We start from the raw sequence: 19809 nt of genomic DNA on the forward strand, positions 1-19809 counted from the left end.
CCACCTCAGATGCTTGCTCAGCGTAGTATTTGTCCACCTGCATAATTGGGAATGGAAGCAGAAGCTGATTGTTTCCCAGGCTCAATTTTTTTATCAGCTGAGCTTAGGCAAGAGTAAAGTGCTTTGGTGGGCTTTCTGGCTTGTTTCTGAACATGTATAGTAAATCAAGTCTAGTCACCTGGGGATCTTCTCAGGCTGAAATGAAAATGCATAATGAATTTAGGTTCCTTAGCTTTTGTGGTGGCTGAGTGGAGTGAAACAGGATTGTGTCTGCTTCAGCAAATGTCTAAAAGCTGTGTAAGTGCTGCATAAATGCCTTGGGGGCAAAATAAGTCTGAGCCACTGTGTTTTTGGATATCTGAATATCTGAAAATGTCTCAAGGCTGTTGCTTCTTTAGTCAGGTTGTATACCAGCACGAAATTGGGGTATCTCCCCTGGGAACTTGGTCAGAAAATCCAGTAAATTCTTCATTTCTGGCACTTCTTTCCCAACAAGAATATCCTATAGGCTTGTGCCATTATATTTCAGTATTATATTTATTGTGATGGGGCTTGTAGCTAAACCAAGGTTTGGCAAAGTTCCAAGGCTTCCAATGAAAATCAGGTCTTGCACATGATAGTAACTGTAGTGATGTAGTTAGAGAAGCTGTTTTCTCTTGGTCAGCATTGAGTTAAATATCCAGAAGCATTCTGCATGCTTGGGCGGTGCTGGACTCTCAGGTGTACTTCAAGCAACAGTAGAAATTAAGGAAAATATTCTGCTTTGTAGCCCACATACTAGAGATAAGGGTTTCTCACCAGCTTATATAATAGTGTCTTGAATCATCCAAATGTAGTGGAGGAAAAGGAGACCACCTAGTGGTACTCCTGGCAACTGCTTCTTTGTGAATTTGTATTTCCCTATCCACCCCAGAACTGCCTGCTGCCAGTGAGGCACTGAAATGCTTATAAAGAGCATATGCTAAGCCTGCTGTGCTGGTTCAGAGAGCACACAGATATAGATATATTTGGTAATTGCTATTCAACAGTGTGGTTTTATATCTAACCAAAAGCATCTGCATATAAACACAGGATTGTCAATGATTGCTGATAATGCTATAACACCAGAGCACTGTGTCCTGCAAGTTATTCTCCTGTGACATAATGGGTGCCCGTAGATGTGTGGGATGTCTGCTCCAGTGCACTGTAATTACAGTGCATCGGAGCAGGCTCGGCTGGAGCTAATTAGCACGCTCCAGCAGCCTTGGTGTCTTGTGTATTCAGCATCCCCATGCTTGAAAATGGCAGCGGGGGCGCTTTAACAAAAGCTCATTGAACAAGCTTTAGTTAAAGCACCCCCACTGCCATTTTGAAGCACAGGATGCTGAATACACAAAATACTGCAGGTGCTTTAATTAGTGCGGCTCCCAAAAGCCAGACTATTTCAAGTGTCATCCCCACCCCCACCTTGAAGCACGTGTAAAGACACCCAATGGTTTTAACATAAATTGACTATTGTTGCTACAGACCTTGACTGCATTTGCTATGTTTGCTGAGTCTTCATTGTTTTACTTGGAGGTATCCTAAATGCCAAAATAAAGAATCGCTTTCATATCCATGTGGAAAAGTCCATATTTTAAATTATTTCATATTCCTGTTTTATTGTAGGGTTTGGATGAAGTAAGTAAGAGTGATATTGGACGGAAGATAAAAGAAGGTGTAGAAGAAGCAGCCAAGACGGCAAAACAGTCTGCAGAGTCAGTGACCAAAGGAGGGGAGAAACTGGGCAAGACAGCAGCATTCAAAGCCATTTCTCAGGTACACTTATGGATGACATACCTACTTGAAGGTGATATAGTTTATTGGACCAACCACATGATTGCGATAGACAAGTTTTCAAATGCAGTACGTTCTTCTTCACGCCTTGTCTAAGTCTATCCCAGCTGTGTGGTTGGCTTAATAAAAGATAACACCCGCAAAAATCCTTGCATCTTTCATTTCCCTGAACTGTTGTGGCTACATGTCATTCCAACAATACCTGCTTGGAGCCAGTCCTGCAGGCACTGAGTCCATTAAAAACGAGCAAACGGACTTCCTTATCTAGTTTTGATGCTTTGAGGGTTGCAGTTTGTGATGTGCTGTTTTCAGCCAAAATTGAATATAAAGTTTTCAGAGGAAAACCTGTTTGATGTACAATTGTTGCAATATGTTGAGAAATTAAAGAGCCACAAGGTACCAAGACTGGGTAATATCTACCAAGAACTTTGCAAAATTGTAAGCATCAAGTGTCTGAACTGCTACTAAATACGCTATCTCTCATGCAGATTGACTTATTGCTAGCAGAGCAGAGAGTAACAAATGCACTTTGTTTATTGGAGCAAATATTAATCACTAGCTGATTGGCACAGGAAGGAATTTATCTTTGGCCAGTTTCTCTCACTTGTGCTGGGGTATCAGTGGTAGCCTCTTTCAGAAGGGGGCATCAGACTGGAAGGACAGTTGGTCCCTTTAGTGATGGAAATGTTCCTGTTTCTCTGTTCCTAATAAGATGTCATCTGCTAAAGGTCAGCTTCAGCCATAACAGCACCTCACATTATACAGTGGCATTTCTGTAAGGAAGCTTGTTATCTTGCCACAGCAGATGCAGCTAACTCCTTTCAAGAACTGCCAGCTCCTTCTCTGAAGCAGGCAACTATTCTCTCCCTTCTGGCAGGCAATTATCTTGTAAGATTTGCTAACCTGAGTTTATACTAACTTTCTATGGGTTACATATAGTTTCCCCACATTCTAGCAAATGTCTTCATGCACTGTTCATCTTTAGTGGACTGTTTCAAAAGCCTCTTAATAGGCTGAACAATCTTCCTTGCTTCTCTCTATCTTTTTAAAGTGCAAAACAGCTTCTTGTTCTTGGCTTAAAAAAAAGGAAAGGTAAATGTAGAGAAGAACTGAGAATAAATACAAATTTGAGTTGGTCTAATAAAAGATATTGGATTTACCCAAAGAACCTTGTCTGAGAATAAATAAGAATTCTAATAGTGCAAATATATTTAAGATCTATGTTACTACAGTATTTAGGAAACATTTATTTATTTGGACACTCTACTGCTGGGTAACAATCATGGGGATTCAGAAGTCTTTTTCCGACCTCAAAAGCTCACAGAGGTCTCCTTTTGTAGTTACTGGAGATTGTCTTTAGTGGTTATGAACATGAAGAATAACTGAACCAAACGCTCCAAAGTTCAACATCCAGTCTATGACTCCAACCCAGGAAACACTCAAGCATCTCTGTAACTTTATCTATGTGAAGAGTTCCACTGATTTCATTGGAGTTATTCAAGTGCACAGATTTATTTAGACATTTTAGTAAGGTTTTTTAAGACCCTATCCTATGTGTTAAAAATGTGGATGGAAAATAATTGCCATTTACTGTGGTTTGCTATAAAATCAGAAATATTCATATTTTTTCAATGTTTTTATTTTAGGCAGTGAGACAGCACTATAAAGCTGCACACCGCTTTGTCGTTAGATATGATAACCATCCTCTGTATACACGTAGCTTACTAGAAGCTGGCCTTCTCTTGCATATCACGTATATTAAGTGCCATTTTATATCAGAACACATCCAGTGATGATTGGGAGTTGCATTCCACTTTTCTTCTAGTGATAGTGTCACTGGAAGAATCTGGAACATCAGAAGTTTAATAAAGTAATTTAAGAAATAAATTAGTGTTGTCATGGTGAGCATATGTGTTGCTCTTATATGAGAGGAAATGGGTTTAGTACCCAAACTTAAAACTGAGTCCTTCTCTCATTGATTACAGTGAAATGAGGGTATTGCCTCTCTTTAGCGGAGACTGAAATAGGGATACAGCTACGCAAAGATTTCTTGTATATCTGAGTCCCAAGTTTATAGAAAAAAATTAAGTATGGACAAACATACATTTTGAGTAGCTACAAAAGGGGAGGAGTTGTCCCTGAGGTGCAGCAACTGTAATGCTGCAACACTTATGAATGATGAGCTTGTAGCAATACAGATATACCAACAATTTCTCTGACTTTAACCCTGCCTCATCCAGGGTCAAAGTTGGATGATTTAGCACACAGTCCTGTAGCAATACAAGTGTACAATACAAGTGATGATTTAGCACACAGTCCTGTAGCAATACAAGTGTACAATACAAGTGAACGTCTAGCCTGTTTACCTTGTGAAGTTGTGCACGTCCAAGAAGCAGATCCCCTTCCCTTTCCAAAGCTGTTCCAAGTGTATGCATGTTGACCCCCAACATCTCTTCCTTAACAGAAACTCAGCAGGGAGAGAGAAATCCACCACCAATTCTGTTCTGTGGGATCACTAGCACTACTGAGATTTCTGCATACATGGAATTTAGCTCCAGAAGCACTGATCCTGATTTTTGCTGTGTATAATTGAGCTCCTTCAACCTTTTGCTCAAATGTATACTTTAGGGGAATTGAGGCTTTTTCTTTATTCGGGTCTGGAACTATAAAGTGAATATCAACTTTGCAAATGCTCGCTCTTTTGGCTGCTCTCGCTCTTCCTGTCCTTAAAAACAAATGTGCTCGCTGTTAGTCTTGCTGTTTTGCACTTGTGGCAAACACATAGGCCTTGTTTTGTAACTGGAATCTTCTTTACTGTTTATGTTATAGGAATCCTTTGTTCCTTAAAATCCAGCAAGTCCTTCATGCCTATCAGTACTCACTCTTTTCAACTCCATATTCATCCCTCTGACCTGATTTGCCAGCATTTTCACTCTCTATTTGTAGGGTCTTTTGATTCAGTTAGTTTTCTGGATTCCTGTTCGTTATTCTATCATAAGCCAGATCCAAACTTAAGTTTTTGGTACTTCTCCTGTCCAATTCAGGTAAATCTCCAAAAACAGTACTTCACTCAGCCTTGATGTAGGCACATGCATCTCTGAGTGATATATGTTGAGTTGCATTTGCTGACAGCAGAGATCAATGTAGCCCATAGACTCTACCTCAGGTTTTTGAAATAGGATCATTAGTTTTTTGTAGCAAATCCACTAATTGAATGTTTTTTCTTTTAGGGAGTAGAAACAGTTAAGAAGGAAATGGATATAATAGGGCAGACGGGTCCTTACAAACGTCCAGAGCGACTAAGGAAAAGGACTGAATTTTCTGGAGAGAGGCTCAAGGAGCAGAGAATATTTGAAGCTAATGAGTACGTACTGGATTAATCATAAAGAGGTCATTGCTATGTATGACCTGATGAGTGTTTTTAAATTTGAACTATAAAGTAGTAAAGGTGGGCAACTTCTGGGGTTGGGGTCAAGCTGCAGCATAAGGGATGGTTTAAGTAATCAACTTGCTCCTAATATTGGGCTCAAGCAGGCAGGGGTGGAGAACTGGAATTATTCCATTTCTAAGGATTGTGGTATTGGATTACTGCAGTAGCTGCTTCCTATTCAGAGTTGCTGCCAGCTCCTGTTGGAAAGGCATACTTTAATCCCTCTGTAACTTCTGTTTAGAAGGTTGGGTTGGCTTGAAGTTTCTCAGGTTTATTCTGAAGAGAAAAGAATATTTATGCAAAGTTTGAAAAGATGTATGAAATGTTTTATGAATTACAGAGCATTACAAAATAATATGTTCTCCTGACTTGAAATTTCAACTTCTTTGCAATATTTTTTTCCTCTAGTAACTCAGCCCTTCTCGCTCACATTTTCTGAATGTATCTTTGGTTAACATAACTTTAATAGAACCAAACTTGAACTCCTGATCTTTCCTCCAGACTCTTCTCACACTCAGTTCTTACAGTGGATGTCTCAAGCAGCACCCTTGATAGTACAGGATACTGCACAGAAAGATGTTTAGGATAGCTCTGTGTCCTTTTCTTCTGTTTCTGAGGACTTAGTTTGTGCATAAACTGCTAGCCTTCTGCTCTTCCCTAGGGAGGCCATGGGTGTGGTGATACACAAGGATTCCAAATGGTATCAACAGTGGAAAGATTTCAAGGACAACAACGTGGTCTTCAATAGTAAGTGTTCCAGTGGTTAAGGAACAGAACTTTATTTTCTGTGATCTCCAACTTTTACAGTCTGGGATCCGATGCCATCTGTGCAACTAGTCTTCACATAATGCAAATCATGGCCATTTTTGTTGCAGCTGTTAGTATTAGGTAGTGTTAAATGAGAAGTAGGCGTTGCTACCAACACAGTAGTTATTCCAAGCTTCTCCATCTGTTTTGGGAGACAATCCCAACCTTCAGCAGAAAAGTATTGTTTTACCACCATATTTAACAGGTACTAAAACCTGATTTCCCCATTGCCTATGAACAGAGATTGTAAGAACACTGAATTCTGAATGCCTCCTACTAGCCAGACACTAAGGGTACAGAGAAGCAGTTGCAGCATTTAAAATACTTGAAATGCAGTGCTTTAGCACAGTGTTTCCCAACCTTTTCTGTCCCACGGTACACTTACCTGGCCTTTTCCGTCGCATGGCACACCAGTCAAATGTGGAGTGGGCGGGAGGAGGAGGGTGGCAAGTGGCCAACTGGGTGGGGGCTGCAAGGTATAAGTGTGGGCCTGGCCAGGGCACAGTGGCAGCATGGGGTGGTGGCACCGGCTGTAGCCATGCCTTCCCCCAAATTCTGTGGCACACCTGGACGTGTCCAACGGCACACCAGTGCGCTGCAGCAGTTGGGAAGCGCTCCTTTAGCAGCATGCAGGCATACACAGCCTCCCCACTTCCTGCTGGAGCACTGTTTGGTTCAGGTAGTCATGACCTGAGTTTTTCTAGGCCTGAAGGATACTGTCAGGGGCAGTTCCCGGGGCTTTGACGTTCATGCAGAGGAAAAAAAATAACTTTGTAAGGGCTATTGATGAGGATTAATGGTAAAGAGTGTTAATCTCTAATTTTAGGAAAGTAATGAGTAAAAATAATCATTTGCTGAAACAGGAATATGCTAATTGTAAAAGAGGGATTTGGAAGGGACTTGAGAGGTTTAGAAGTGACCTATAAATAAGATCTTACACTGCACATTCTAATTACCATTTAAGAAGTACAAAAGTGAAATAGCTGAACACTTCCGCTGATCTCCTCTTTTTTCTTTTTCAGGGTTTTTTGAAATGAAAATGAAATATGATGAAAGTGATAACGCATTCATTCGAGCCTCCAGGGCTGTGACAGACAAAGTCACAGATTTAATTGGTAACATTTCATTTTGGTGAAAGTTTATTAGTGGTGTAGAGCTATGGCCATTGACTTTCTAAAGGGAGGGTTAGTGCTGCTGCCATCAACGTGTTACTAGCCTTTGGGAAGGAATCTGATGTTTTGCATCTATGTATCACTAAGTGGAGCAACAACCCAATCAGGGGGTGGTAAATAATGACAAGTGGGTGTAAGGGATAAAACTAAAACCCCAAGCAAAACTTGTAGCATCTTCTGGACAGATCATACCTACCTCTGTTAAAGAGACAGCTCCTTCAATTCTCACTTATCCTCAGTGATGCTTGTCATGCCTGTAGTCTTAATTAATTGAATTGAATTTGTTTTGACAGGTGGGTTGTTTTCAAAGACAGAAATGTCTGAAGTTTTGACTGAGATTCTCAAAGTGGACCCAGCCTTTGACAAAGACCAGTTTCTAAAGCAATGCGAGAATGATATAATCCCTAATGTTCTGGAGGTAATTTCTAATGGTGGAACATGATAATGGAAACAAGCGTCTCACGTTCTTATAAAAGTTACAGACTTGAGCTATTCCATTTTTGAATGATTAAACTTGAAGATGGGATGGCTGTTGCCCCTCCAGCCCATGGTTTCAGCTTGGTGCATCTCCCAAAATAACAAAAGTTTGGCTAAGGAGAGAAGGCTCCCATGTGAGAAGTTAGTTGCAAATCTTCCCACGTGGGTTAGCAGTTTTTAGAAGGCTCTGACAGTGCTGGAAAATAAAATGCCTCTTTTACCTAGTGATGAATGTTAGGAACTCCAGAGGCTTCAAACCAAGCTGGATGAATGGGCAGTAAAGGGACAGCTGCACACTGTAATGCACACTGGAAGAAAGAATTCTAATTACTCATTTACATTGCAGTTCCAACGTTTAGATAACTGCTTGAGGAAAAGATGTTGGCACTGCAAATGGATTAGTAAAAGTAGCCGCTGAACAAAAAATTTAGGGTTGTTAAAGCTTTAGAAGTAACTTCAATATCATAGTACCACTTATTTCAGTAATGGTGTGCCTTCACTTGTGTGAATATTGTGTTATCACCTGATGTTAAAAAACATAGCAGAAATAGAATGGGGCTCAAGCATGGGTGGCAAAAGGAATTACAGGCGTGACTTTAGGAGAAATTTGAAAATTGGAATTTTCTGAAGAGAATGAAGTGTTAATGCTTTTTTACAACATATCCATACCCCATCTCACAATCAGGGATCTGAGTTTTCCGTTTCCCATGGAAAAATGGCGTAAAATGCAGATTTCCCCCTTTGCCAGAGGAACCCATGGATTTCTCATTATAGCAGAGAAACCTGCAGATTTTGCAGTTTTGCAAAGAGCTCTCTGCAGTGGCAGAGCTCCAGCCTGCAAGGGGCTGGGAGGGAGCGGGAAGAGGGTGGTCAGGCAGGGGGTGCCATGCACATGTATATGCACAGGGCCTCCAGGCAGCCTGGAGAGCAGCTCCCGCAGGTAAGTATGGGATGGGGGGAGGATTAAGGCCCCCGTAGGTAGGGAGGAAGTTGGGCAGTGCTGTGTGGGGGGCGAGTGGGGCTTGGGGCCCAGGGCCGCAGTGCATGGTAGCAGGGCTCCGGTGGGGAGCAGGACGGAGCTGATGGCCACTCAGTTGCTGAGTGATGGGCACGGGCTTGGCTGGTGGGGGCTGTAGGGGGCCTTTCATTTTAATCATGGATTTGGGGAGTTTCATCAGAGAATTTGTGGGGAGTTTTTTTATCAGAGAATTTGAGACTTTTTTATCAAGGAAAACAAGGATTCCTGCTTATGATACAAAAACAGAACAGTGGAATTATATTACAAGACATTATTTTACAATTATATGTCAATACACTAAACTCCAATAGTAAAAGGAAGTTTTAAAAATCTGTTTCATTGTTTGTGTATGGAGCGCATAGCCCCCAAGAGGCCTTGGGGAAAGATAGTGTGGGAGACCAGAATACTGTGGGGTTGTGGAGGGTAGGAGACCTGGCCAGATGTTAAATTTGTCCTGGCATGACAGAGCAGTTAATGTTTGAATCAGCAACTTCTGTATCACGGATCCAGTGTTTTTGTAGTAGCTTGGCAATTTTTTTTCTTGGGACAGATTCTTGTAACATCTGTGTTACCATTTGTTGCGGGAAACCTACATATATACTACAATAAATGTAACGTTTGGAGGAGAGCATCAAAGCTAGAGTCTTAGGAAGATTCAGAGAATCTGACACTTGTTAAGGATGATGCCTATAGTGGCACAGTTGTGTTTTGAAAGAACTGCCCTGTGATCACATCTGCACTGTGGAGTGACTGGATTAGATGAGTATCTCAAACTAATTCATCACATGGGTTGTGCTTGTCATGTGGACAGAACTCGAAACAAAATAATATAGGAATTGTCACTCTGAATCTGCCCTATGTTTCCTACAATCTAGCTGTCCTCCTAACAATGGTAGGAGCGAAATGCTTCATGAAAGCTGTAAAAACCATGTGTTGCACTCTTAAAGAATAAACCTCTCCTGGAAAAGTGTCTTTAAACCCCTGGGACTAATGCCCTGATGCATGAGTGATTTTTTTTTTCTTCTTTCTACTACAAGACATCCTGCCTAGTATGTAATTATGGCTGTTTTTATTCATATTCAAATCTAATTGCCTTTCTGAAATTGTTAGTTGTTTGGCTTTGTTATATTGTATCAATGAGTTCCACATATGCATTATTCATTGTCTTCAAAATATTCTTCTATCAGCTATAAACAACATATTGCCCTTCATTTTTACTCAGTGGCCCACTGTTGATCTTTTGCTATGTTGAAAATTGATTATTTATGATTTTTTACTACTTGTTTCTGCTTCTGCTAAAATATATCTCATGAAATATGTGAGCTGGACTTTAGGTATAAAGATAATACTTTAATTATCTAAATATCTGTGTCCATCTGAACTAATATGACTACATATTAGTATATTAGGGCATGTTAGGAGTAAACACTTGTGGCCTAAGGTTGGATTTAAAGAAATTCACCTTTTAAAGGATATCCAGACAGATATTTTAGTGGGAAACCTTAAGTTTCCTTTGTATATTTTATTTGTTACTCCTTTTTCAGGCTATGATATCTGGGGACCTTGATATCCTGAAAGACTGGTGCTACGAAGCAGTAAGTATACATTAATAATGCATCTGAAAAAGTGGGTTCTCCTCCGCCCCCCTGGTTTGTAATTGTGGGCCTGTAGTATTCCCAGGATTAGGTTTGGGAAATAGATAAATGTAATAATTGTGTTGGTATCATATGATAGTTATAAGCTGTTATGATAGCCCTACAGGCTCATGCTCTAGCCGTACAAATATAGCAAATCTGCAACTGTAACAGTTGTATTCAGGATTAACTGTCTTGGTATAGCAATTTAGCTTGCTTGTACTGGTACAGTGACATGCAGGTGTAATGTGTATATCATAACACCTGAGGCCAGATGTCTAGTGGCAACTCTGCCACTCCTTTTGAAATGGTTAAAAGTAACATCACTGTATGGTGGCGTTCCTTCCCTTCTCTGAGCCGTCCAGCCACCCCCTCCAGGGTATTGCTGTGAGTATTGGGTTTTGCTTCAGTCACTCCTTCATTTGAGTTTTCCCTGTATCTTAGCATGTTCTTGAGTGCCATGAGATAGTAAAGAAAGGGGACGCTTTTGTTTTCTTGGGTACATTTAGTGCATGAAATTCCAATGCATGTAAACGGCATATGTCTTCTGGGAGTAACATTGAAATCCCATTTTAGCTTTGTTGAAGCAAACTTCTGCCTAAACTAGCACTTAAGGAGAAGGTGTAAATGTATTTCTTCTCTCCACCCTTCTCCAAACTAATCCGACACTTGGCAGCACAGAACTGGTTTTAAAAAGTCATTTTAATTGTTAATCATTTTTATTGCTTTGAAGTTGCATTAATTTCTACCACAAGGGGGCTGGAAATCAGATGAGACTGTGCAAGGGATCTTTAACATTTTGAACTGGGCAGGTCTGCAGCCTCTCTTGATTATTTGTATATTTGTTCTGGGTAAACTCATCCTTCTAATGACGATAGTGTATAACATCAGGCTTTTTCAAGCATTCTGAAAGGTATCTGTACTGGCTTGTGCATTTCTCTATTAAACAGTTGATCAAATCAGCTTTCTAATTTATAGAGCAGACTTACTGCAGAGCCAGGAGTAGTTATAAGCAAAGGTTGTCTGTCTTTTTTTAATGGGTTTTACTTTAAAATTAAAACTAGCTTAGTCCAGAGATCTGCAAATCAAGCTGAGAAATATGGGGATTAGCCTACGAGGGTCCAGAATGTTAAAGGGTGTCTCATCCAAAATTGTTCCAGTCTTTCTTTATAGCAAATCAGCACCATGTAATAAGGGGAGCAGAGAAAATAACCATTCCCATAAATGGTCTCAAGCTGTAACTGTGTGTAACAACAACAAAAGGGCAAATCATGCAGTCCAGAGGTTTTAGGACTTTGTTTTAGTTTATGCTAATGGGCTTAGTCAAATTAAAATTCTAGTCTGGTTTAGTGCAGATGCTTGTGTGTATATACTCATTCTAATACATAAATGATAGAGCTCAAACCAGTTCTGAGAATACTTGAATACGTGTACTACAGGTCCAGAAGTACAGGCCTTAATTTGTTAAGTTTCCCTGCTTTCTCTCCCTGCAAAATGTTTCTCATTTTACTCCCATTAAAGCCCAGTCTACATCAGTTTGTGGCGGATATTTGTAGTTTTAGGGTTTAGGTTTATAAGGTCTTCAAGGCTGTGGCGGTGCCTCCCATTTTATTTGACAATTGCCTAGTACTTTGTTGGTACTACAGGAAACAAATAGTAATTCAGCAGCCGGGACAATAGTTCTGGATGTATAAATAATGAAGCATATGTCTGTATGTCTAAATAGGGGCCAGAAAAAACTGGGCTAATCTCCAAGGTCTGAGTGTGCTGGGAAAACGATCTGCTTTCCAGGCTGTTTCTCCTTGTGTGCTGTCACATTAGAACCACATGTGCTTTGGCTATCAGATGTATTTAATACATATATTCTGTGCCCTTAGTTGTATGCCTACTGTTCTGTCCAGTTGCATGCCAGAGGGAGTCTCAGTGGTCATAGGGTTGTAAGAACTCGGAGCATTTAATGCAACCATATGATATTTTCCATTCAAAGGATAAACAACTTGTTTGCAAAAAAATTAGACTGTTCAGTGTTTATTTTGGTATTTTTTCTTTTGAAATAGTCTCAGTAAGAAATCTCCCATCTCCTTTGATTTTTTTTTTTTATTGGTATGCTTGGAGATGAACATTTAAAAAAGAATAACCCATGTTTATGTTGCTTTGCTTAGACATACCATCAGCTTGCTCATCCAGTCCAACAAGCCAAAGCAATGGGTCTCCGGTCACATTCCAGGATCCTTGACCTTGATAATGTTGATGTAAGTCTCTGATTTTGTATTTCTTGCAGCATGGACTATGTTTTGACCTCTGGGTGTAGATTTTTCTTATTCAAGATTTCACTGTGGTGGTTGTATTGCTGTAGCACCTAGAGCTTAATTAAGAGTTTACTGAGAAAAGACCCCTGAACAGCCAAAAGCTGCTACCAGTTGCACAGTAGCTGTGAAAGGATTAAAGCATTAGCTGCAAGAGGAAGTGATGCTGATGAGCAAACTGTTCTGCTCTGTGAGGCTGTATTCAAGCATGATTCTGGAAGAAATCTCTCCATTCTGCGTTTTCAACACAAGGTGTCTGTCTTATTTGAAGGCACATGGTATATGAGAAAATATGGTTTATGGAACTCAGGGTTAGTCCAGTCTCAGTAGCCTGAAACTAAGTACAGTATAAGCTCATAAATCCGGCATGCTCAGGACCAAGCACCTGCTGGAAATTTGAAAATTCTGGATTTTTGAAACTGGAGCAGTGGCCGGTTGTGGAGCTGGGGGGAGGGCGGGAGTGAGCAGTGGCCGTATGCAGAGTGGTGACATGGGGTTGTGGATGGCGGCAGTGGCCGCCGCGTGCAAGCTTCCCCCTCCGCATCTGGTGGGGGGGAGGGAGCGGTGGCCAGTCCCGGAGCAGTGGCTGTGCTCGGAGCAGGGTGGTGGATGGCGTCAGGAGCCGCCACATGCACGCTTCCCCCTCTGTGTTCGGGGGGCGGTGGGAAGCATGCATGTGGCGGCTGCAGCTGCCATCCACAACCCTGCATTGCCACTCCGCGTGTGGCCACTGCTTTGGGTTCCCTGATGTAGTGTACAGTATTTTTAAAAAGTGCCAGATTTTCAAGAATTCCAGATTTTTGATATCCGGATTTCTGAGGTTACTGTCTTACTGCTCTTCAGGGTACTGTCTCCTGTCTTCTGTATGGGATAAGATTCCTACATATTTCTTTACATCTAAAATGTAACTTTATGGTACATTAATATTTTCAACTCCTTGGGGGCTTTACATACCATCCAACCTTTTATAGGTTATTTTGGATCCAAACTTTTATAGGTTATTTTGGTATTTTATTCTTTCTAATAAAAAGTAGCACAGTGAGGCAGGCACTAGTGAGAGAGTCTTAATTTGCTTCTTAGCAAGACAGGAGCTCTTTGTCCTGGTTCTGGCCTCTTCCACAGACAGAAATATCCCCCAAAGGATTCACTAGTCTAACTAGACATTTTCATTGATCTATTTGGCCACTGGGGACATATTTGAAGGAGTCATTCCCACCTCTGATCAGTCTTGGTCTGTTATAGGACTCTAGGAACCCCTTCATACCAAAGATACCTTGGTGTAGATTTAGGCCACGTACAGGCGTTTTGTGAATTGTTGTTCATTTAGTTTCTCGTAGGGAAAAACTTGCCCCTTCTGGGAGGAAGATTTTCCAGGTGTCACCTTGGAAGATGTCCCTTGCGAGAGAAAACTCTTTTGCACGAATGACCCTTTGTGCATTCCTTTAGGAAGATTAATTGGAAAGACCCAGCACATTTGTGCAAAGGGCAGTGTTAGTGTTTATTTTGTGTGGAAATTCAGTTAATCAAGGTCAAGCAATACAAGAAAGCCTGTATTTGAGAGAACTGACTAATTTTTTGTGGTTCTTGATGTGGGGAGAGTTTATTGTTATATAAGAGAACCCATTGTCCTGTTAGTTTAAATACTAATAGCTCATAACATTTGCCAAATGTGTTCATGACGTGAATGCTCTGTATCTGTGGTGCTCAACCTTTTTGCCCAGGGCTGGATTGGCAGTATGTGGTCCATCCCTGGGCCAGATCGGTGTTCCCAATCCAGTGCCTGGGTGGGGGGCAGGCCGGTCCTGTGCAGAGGGACGGGCATATGGTGTGGCCCTGCCCTGCGCGGGGATGGAACAGGACAGGTACAAGCACGGCCTGACAGGAGGAAGGGGGGCATGGCCAAGCCCTGCAAGGGAAAAGGGGGTATGACCCAGCGCTGGGGGAAGGGACATGGCCAGGTCCCAACCTGGCCTCAGTGGGAGGGAAAGGGGGCATGGCCCAACCCCAGTGGAAAGGGAAGGGGGCATAGGCCATCCCTGCAGGAGAAGGTGGTATGGCTTGGCCCCAGCCTGGCTTCACGAGAAGGGAAGGGAGCATAGTTCAGCCGTGATTGAGAAACACGAGAGGTGTGGCATGGCCCTGCAAGGGAAGGGGTTGCAGTGTGGCCCTGCCCAGCCCCGACTGGCCATGCAGGACTTGGGGTTTGGCAGTTTGGTAGGGGGGAGAAAAGGTCACCATTCCCCCGCCTCCAAATTTCTTGACCCAAGCGGAGCCCCATGGGCTAGATGCAATGGCTCCATGGGCTGCATTTGGCCCATGGTCCAGAGGTTGAGCACCCCTGCTCTATATCCATTTAAAACCATTGTGTTTTAAGTAGAGGAGTCAGAACTGGTGGCATGCAGTCCCTACGAATGAAATAAATGTGTCAATATATACTTCTAATGTCCTTTCTGTTTGGTCACTAATTTGTCTGTTTTCCCTTCAAGCCTTTCTTTCCTTCCCCATGACTTTATCACCTTTGCAAGAACAATGTCAGTTTTTGCTGTGTTGTTTTTATATCCCAGTCAGCATCTCTCCCACTCAGGGATGTCACTCATAGAGCAGATCCTTTAGGAAAGTAAATCAGTGGAAAAATGCGTTTATGGGTTAACCTTCTTAAAAGGCAAATACAATGTTTTTTTTCAGGGTGGAGATGCTAAAATGTATTAATGGTGTAAAAAAGGCAAAAATGTTCAATAAGTATTTTATCTACTCTGGGAAGAGGTAAGAAAGATGTGCTTGTTTCATTTTAGAGTGATGAAGTACTTTCCAGTCCATTTGTAATTGAGGAGGATATTAAGTTTGTTAGGGAGAAATATTGTAGAATCAGTAGGCCTAGACAACTTGCCCCCAGGGGCCCTGGAAGAGCTAGTTCATAAGATCTTTGGCTTGTTCGTACTCATGTGTAAATCTCTTAGGGTATCAGGGAAATTCTGGGTATCAAAGAATGCTAATTTTGTTTCCAGAATTAAGAAAAAAGAGCAGGATGACTCAAGTTGCTATACGCTGGTTAGCTTGTCATCAGTCCTGGCAAATTGATGGAAAAGGAAGGTACAGGATTCAATTTATAAAGAATCAAGGGCAGGAATGTAATTAATGCCAGGCATCCTGATTCTTGTCAAGCTGTACTTCTTTCTCTAAGGACATCACACGTTTCACTGATAAAGATGGGGTAGAAAAACCATACATAAATATTTATGAGGAGTTTGGCTTAATACCATGCTCTGGTCTGACTGAGAACATTCACCACTAGGTTCTTCAACAGAGCGCATGTTCAGTAGATTAACTGACTATCTCAATACGTAGTCATCAAAGGGGAACCATGGAATGGTAATGTTTCTAGTGGTGTTTTTCAGGGCTTGAACAGTGTCAGACCTAATGCCAGCAGTTTCACTGGTGATCTGGAGGGAAATATAAAATCACCGCTGACACTTGTTAACGACAAACTGATGTTCTGGCAAATCACTAGCAGTTGCACAGGGCAGTTTGGACCACTTGATAAGCTGATCTTAAACAAAAATAAGTTCTGAAGCATCTGACTGCATCCACTTGTCCTTTGTTTCAAAAAGGGAGAGGAAATATTAAGGTCTAAAAAGCTCCTTAAGCTAGTGGAGTAAATCAACAAATCATGGGCATAAGCTGAAGTCAGGCAAATATGAATTGAAAATAAGGCATGCTTCACCAGCGAGGGCAATTAACCATTGGAACAAGCAACCAAGGACTGTGGTGGAGCAGTCCACCTCCTGATGTCTTCTGCATGCCTTTCTGGTAGTTATGCTGTATCCAAACACAAGTTCCTGACATAAGTAAATGGGTAAATGGGCAGCCATTGATAGCCTGTGTTAAATAGTGTCATAGTTTTATAGAGTCAGAAGGGACCTCAGTGGGCCATCTAGTCCAACCCCCTGCCCTTGGTAGGCAAGAAAAGAGTCACCAACCCTGGGGTCATGTGATCCCAGCCAGGTGCCTGGCCAGTCTCCTCTTGAAGAAGATCCCCAAGGATGGGGTGAACACCACCTCCCTTGGGCGCCCATTCCAGATTCTCGCAGCCCTGACCGCGAAGAACTTTCTCCTGATGTCCAGCCTGAACCTTCTCTCTAGTAGCTTACGGCCATTGTCCCTTGTCGTTCCAGGGGGTGCCCTGGTGAACAGATCGTCGCCTACTTCATGTTGTTCTCCCCTTATGAATTTGTACGCTGCCACAAGGTCCCCTCAGCCTTGTCTTGGAGAGGCTGAAGAGGTTAAGGTCCCTTAGCCTTTCCTCGTAGGGCCTTCCTTGCAGGCCTCTAATTAGGCGAGTGGCCCTTCTTTGGACCCTTTCCAGGTTGTCCGCATCCCGCTTGAACTGTGGCGTCCAGAACTGGACACAGTACTCCAGCTGTGCCTACCTCTGCCTCTGGATTATGCTCAGCAATACCACTGCACCCCTGCCAGGGCACCTCTTCACTCCCTGGGCTTCATTTCACTCAGATGGGCTGAGTTCGTTTCCCCAGTATGACCATCGCGCTGGGGAAAGGAACTCAGTCCAACTGGGCTGACTTCCCAGCCCCATAATCAGGCTGGGGAAATGAACTCAGCCCAACTGGGCTGGGTTCCCAACCTCAGCCCAATCGTAGGGCTGGGGAAGGGGGACTGAACGATCGGGCTCAGTTCCTTTCCCCAGCCTGATCGCAGTGCTTGGGAGGGAAACTCAGCCCGAGCTCAGCTCCCTTTCCCTGTGCTGTGCTTGGCTTCCTACAGCCCAGGGGTGGGAGATGGGGAGAGCCAGGGCTGTGCTTCCGGCTGCTGCTGGGAGCACAGCCCTGGTTCTCCCCTGTCTCCCACCACCTCCCTGCTTCAAAACTTGAAATGTTTTGAAAGACTCAGAATGTTTCAACTAGCCTTGTTTTGTTTCGAAGCCCGTTGGTTCGGTTCAATGTCGCTGTTTCGAGTTTGAAATGAATCGAAACAGTGTCGAATTGAAACAGCCGGCAAAATTTCACACAGCCCTAGTTGTTATACTATTTAATTGTATCTTGTTATCTTGTTGGTGTTAATTTTAAATTAGATTCAAGTAGAATCTAACAGGAGATTGTAAATCTACATTTTAGATTAAGCAACTTGCTTTGTTCGTTATAAGGGGACTTAAAGTTGTTTAATTCACTCTTAAGTCCTGAGTTCCAGATAAGGATAAAAGTTAAGACTATGTTTTACTGCAATAATGACATGCAAGATATGAGTTAATCCTTATTGGGTGTTACCTGTGGCCAAACCATTTAGCTTGCCTAGGGAAGACTCCCAGGACTCCTGTACACATGTAGGGAGGCTGCTCTGACATGCTGTAACTACAGCACATCGGAGAGGAGTGTGGTAATTACCGAACTCCAGCGTCACGTATATCAGTGTTCCCGCGCTGAAAAATGGTGGTGGGGCACTTTAAACTAAAGTTTGTTCAACGAGCTTTAATTCAAAGCACCCCGCCACCATTTTTCAGCGCGGGGATACTGATACATGTGACGCTCTGGGCGTTTTTAATTAGCACGGCTCTCAGATCTGCGCTAAAGTGTCCCCCGCTTCCCCCTGCCTTCCAGAACATGTCTGTAAATGCCCCCAGTTACCTTTTGCAAACTATTTTGTGTCAAACTAGATGATCTACTGATCATTTCTGGCCCTAAAGTCTACTAATCTCTTTCTGTGCCCGAAGATGGGAGACATGCATAGTTATTACAGAATAAGCTGAATGGGGCTGTTGAGTGCTGTTATGTGGGGAAAACTCTGGAGCAGTTTTGTTTTCATCTCCAGGCTATACATAGTTACAGATTTTTGAAATGGCTTTGACTTATCAAATATGTTACAGGTTCAGTGACCCAGTGCTAGCTCTTAAGTTCTCCTGTAGTGCTCTGCCAGTGGCACACTGCTGGCAGTAATTTCAGCACTCTTCAGCTCAGAGATAGCACAAACACAAAATGCATGTTAACTATCCCAAAGCTGTTAAATCAGTTTGCCGGGCTGCAGGAGCCAAAGAGGGGAATGAACCCGATAGTCTCCTCCAGCACCCTTACTTGCAAAACCACTGTGTGGTTTGTGTAGATCAGCAATCGGAGAGAGAGCTATAATTGGAGTAGCATATAGTGCTGAAAGTAACGGCTGAAGGACAGTAGTTATTTTGGGCTGGATTGGAGGAACAGGGGATTGCGATGTTTGGCAGGGCTGTGCTGTGGGGAGTTAGGACTGTTGAGGGCTGATGCACCTTTTCTTGAACTTGGTGAGTGCTACATGTTTTTTTCAAAACAAAAGGAAATGGATTTGGGTGGGAGAGGGGGGAGCATGCTTTTACTAAAACACAGTAAGTCCATTAGTTGCAATTAAGACAGTTTTAAAGTAGTACAGGGTAGATAAAGTGTGACAGCAGCTGTTTTCAGAGAAAGTGTTTGACTTCCTCTACACTTAACCTTGGATGAGCACATTTTTTGTAAACCAGACAAGACCACTCCATCAGTCCTAGAAAGACTACCTTTCCATTTTGTTGTCTTTGTATCTTATGGCCTCCTGAGATACCATATGCTTCCCTTTCCTCCCACAACTCCTCTGAAATGCAGAGGAATCCTTTTCTACCCTTTCTGAAACTTAGGGAATTAAATGCAAGTGCCAAGGAAACAGGAATGTGCCCATTGCAGCTGCAGTTCCCTTGATAATTTTGAGCAATAAATAATGACATAATGAACTTTATTGCTTTTTTTCCTATCTTAGCTAATTTAAGAGCATTCAATATTAAAGTCTGTCCAAGAGACATGACTTCATTGTATAATTGAATAATTCCTGACTAATTCCTCCTCCCCCCCGCTTTCTAAATAGTGCAGTTAGAGTAGCAGTACTGAAGTGGTGGCTGATCTAATTTGTAACCAGTGTTTTCAGCCATTTACAATTTCCTTGAATTATTACCCTCTGGGGTAAAATGTTTTATGTTCATTGTTAGGCCCAAGTTGAATTTTGGTGAGGGGGAATTAAAAACAGATTCTTAGTATGTTATCTGAGTTATGGAAATAGAGTTAAAAGACATGTTCTCATTCTTCAGATCCTTTTCCACATTTGAAAACACCTACCGTCAGATGACCTGAGCAAGGTGCAGGGC

The 19809-nt window shown here is 42.3% G+C and overlaps 1 protein-coding gene across 1 annotated transcript in view; it reads left to right on the top strand.

Annotated features, from left to right (window-relative positions):
- TIMM44 (translocase of inner mitochondrial membrane 44) overlaps positions 1–19809 on the top strand; it is a 52368-nt gene that overhangs the window by 17554 nt on the left and 15005 nt on the right. Inside the window, exons 5-11 of the mRNA XM_025206625.1 lie at positions 1648–1797; positions 5046–5179; positions 5907–5992; positions 7075–7167; positions 7518–7642; positions 10264–10314; positions 12516–12605. Coding sequence (XP_025062410.1) covers positions 1648–1797; positions 5046–5179; positions 5907–5992; positions 7075–7167; positions 7518–7642; positions 10264–10314; positions 12516–12605 — 729 coding nt within the window. The remainder of the gene's footprint in view (positions 1–1647; positions 1798–5045; positions 5180–5906; positions 5993–7074; positions 7168–7517; positions 7643–10263; positions 10315–12515; positions 12606–19809) is intronic.

The sequence above is a fragment of the Alligator sinensis genome, unplaced genomic scaffold, assembly GCF_000455745.1.
Source record: "Alligator sinensis unplaced genomic scaffold, ASM45574v1 scaffold103_2, whole genome shotgun sequence".
Taxonomy (NCBI): domain Eukaryota; kingdom Metazoa; phylum Chordata; order Crocodylia; family Alligatoridae; genus Alligator; species Alligator sinensis.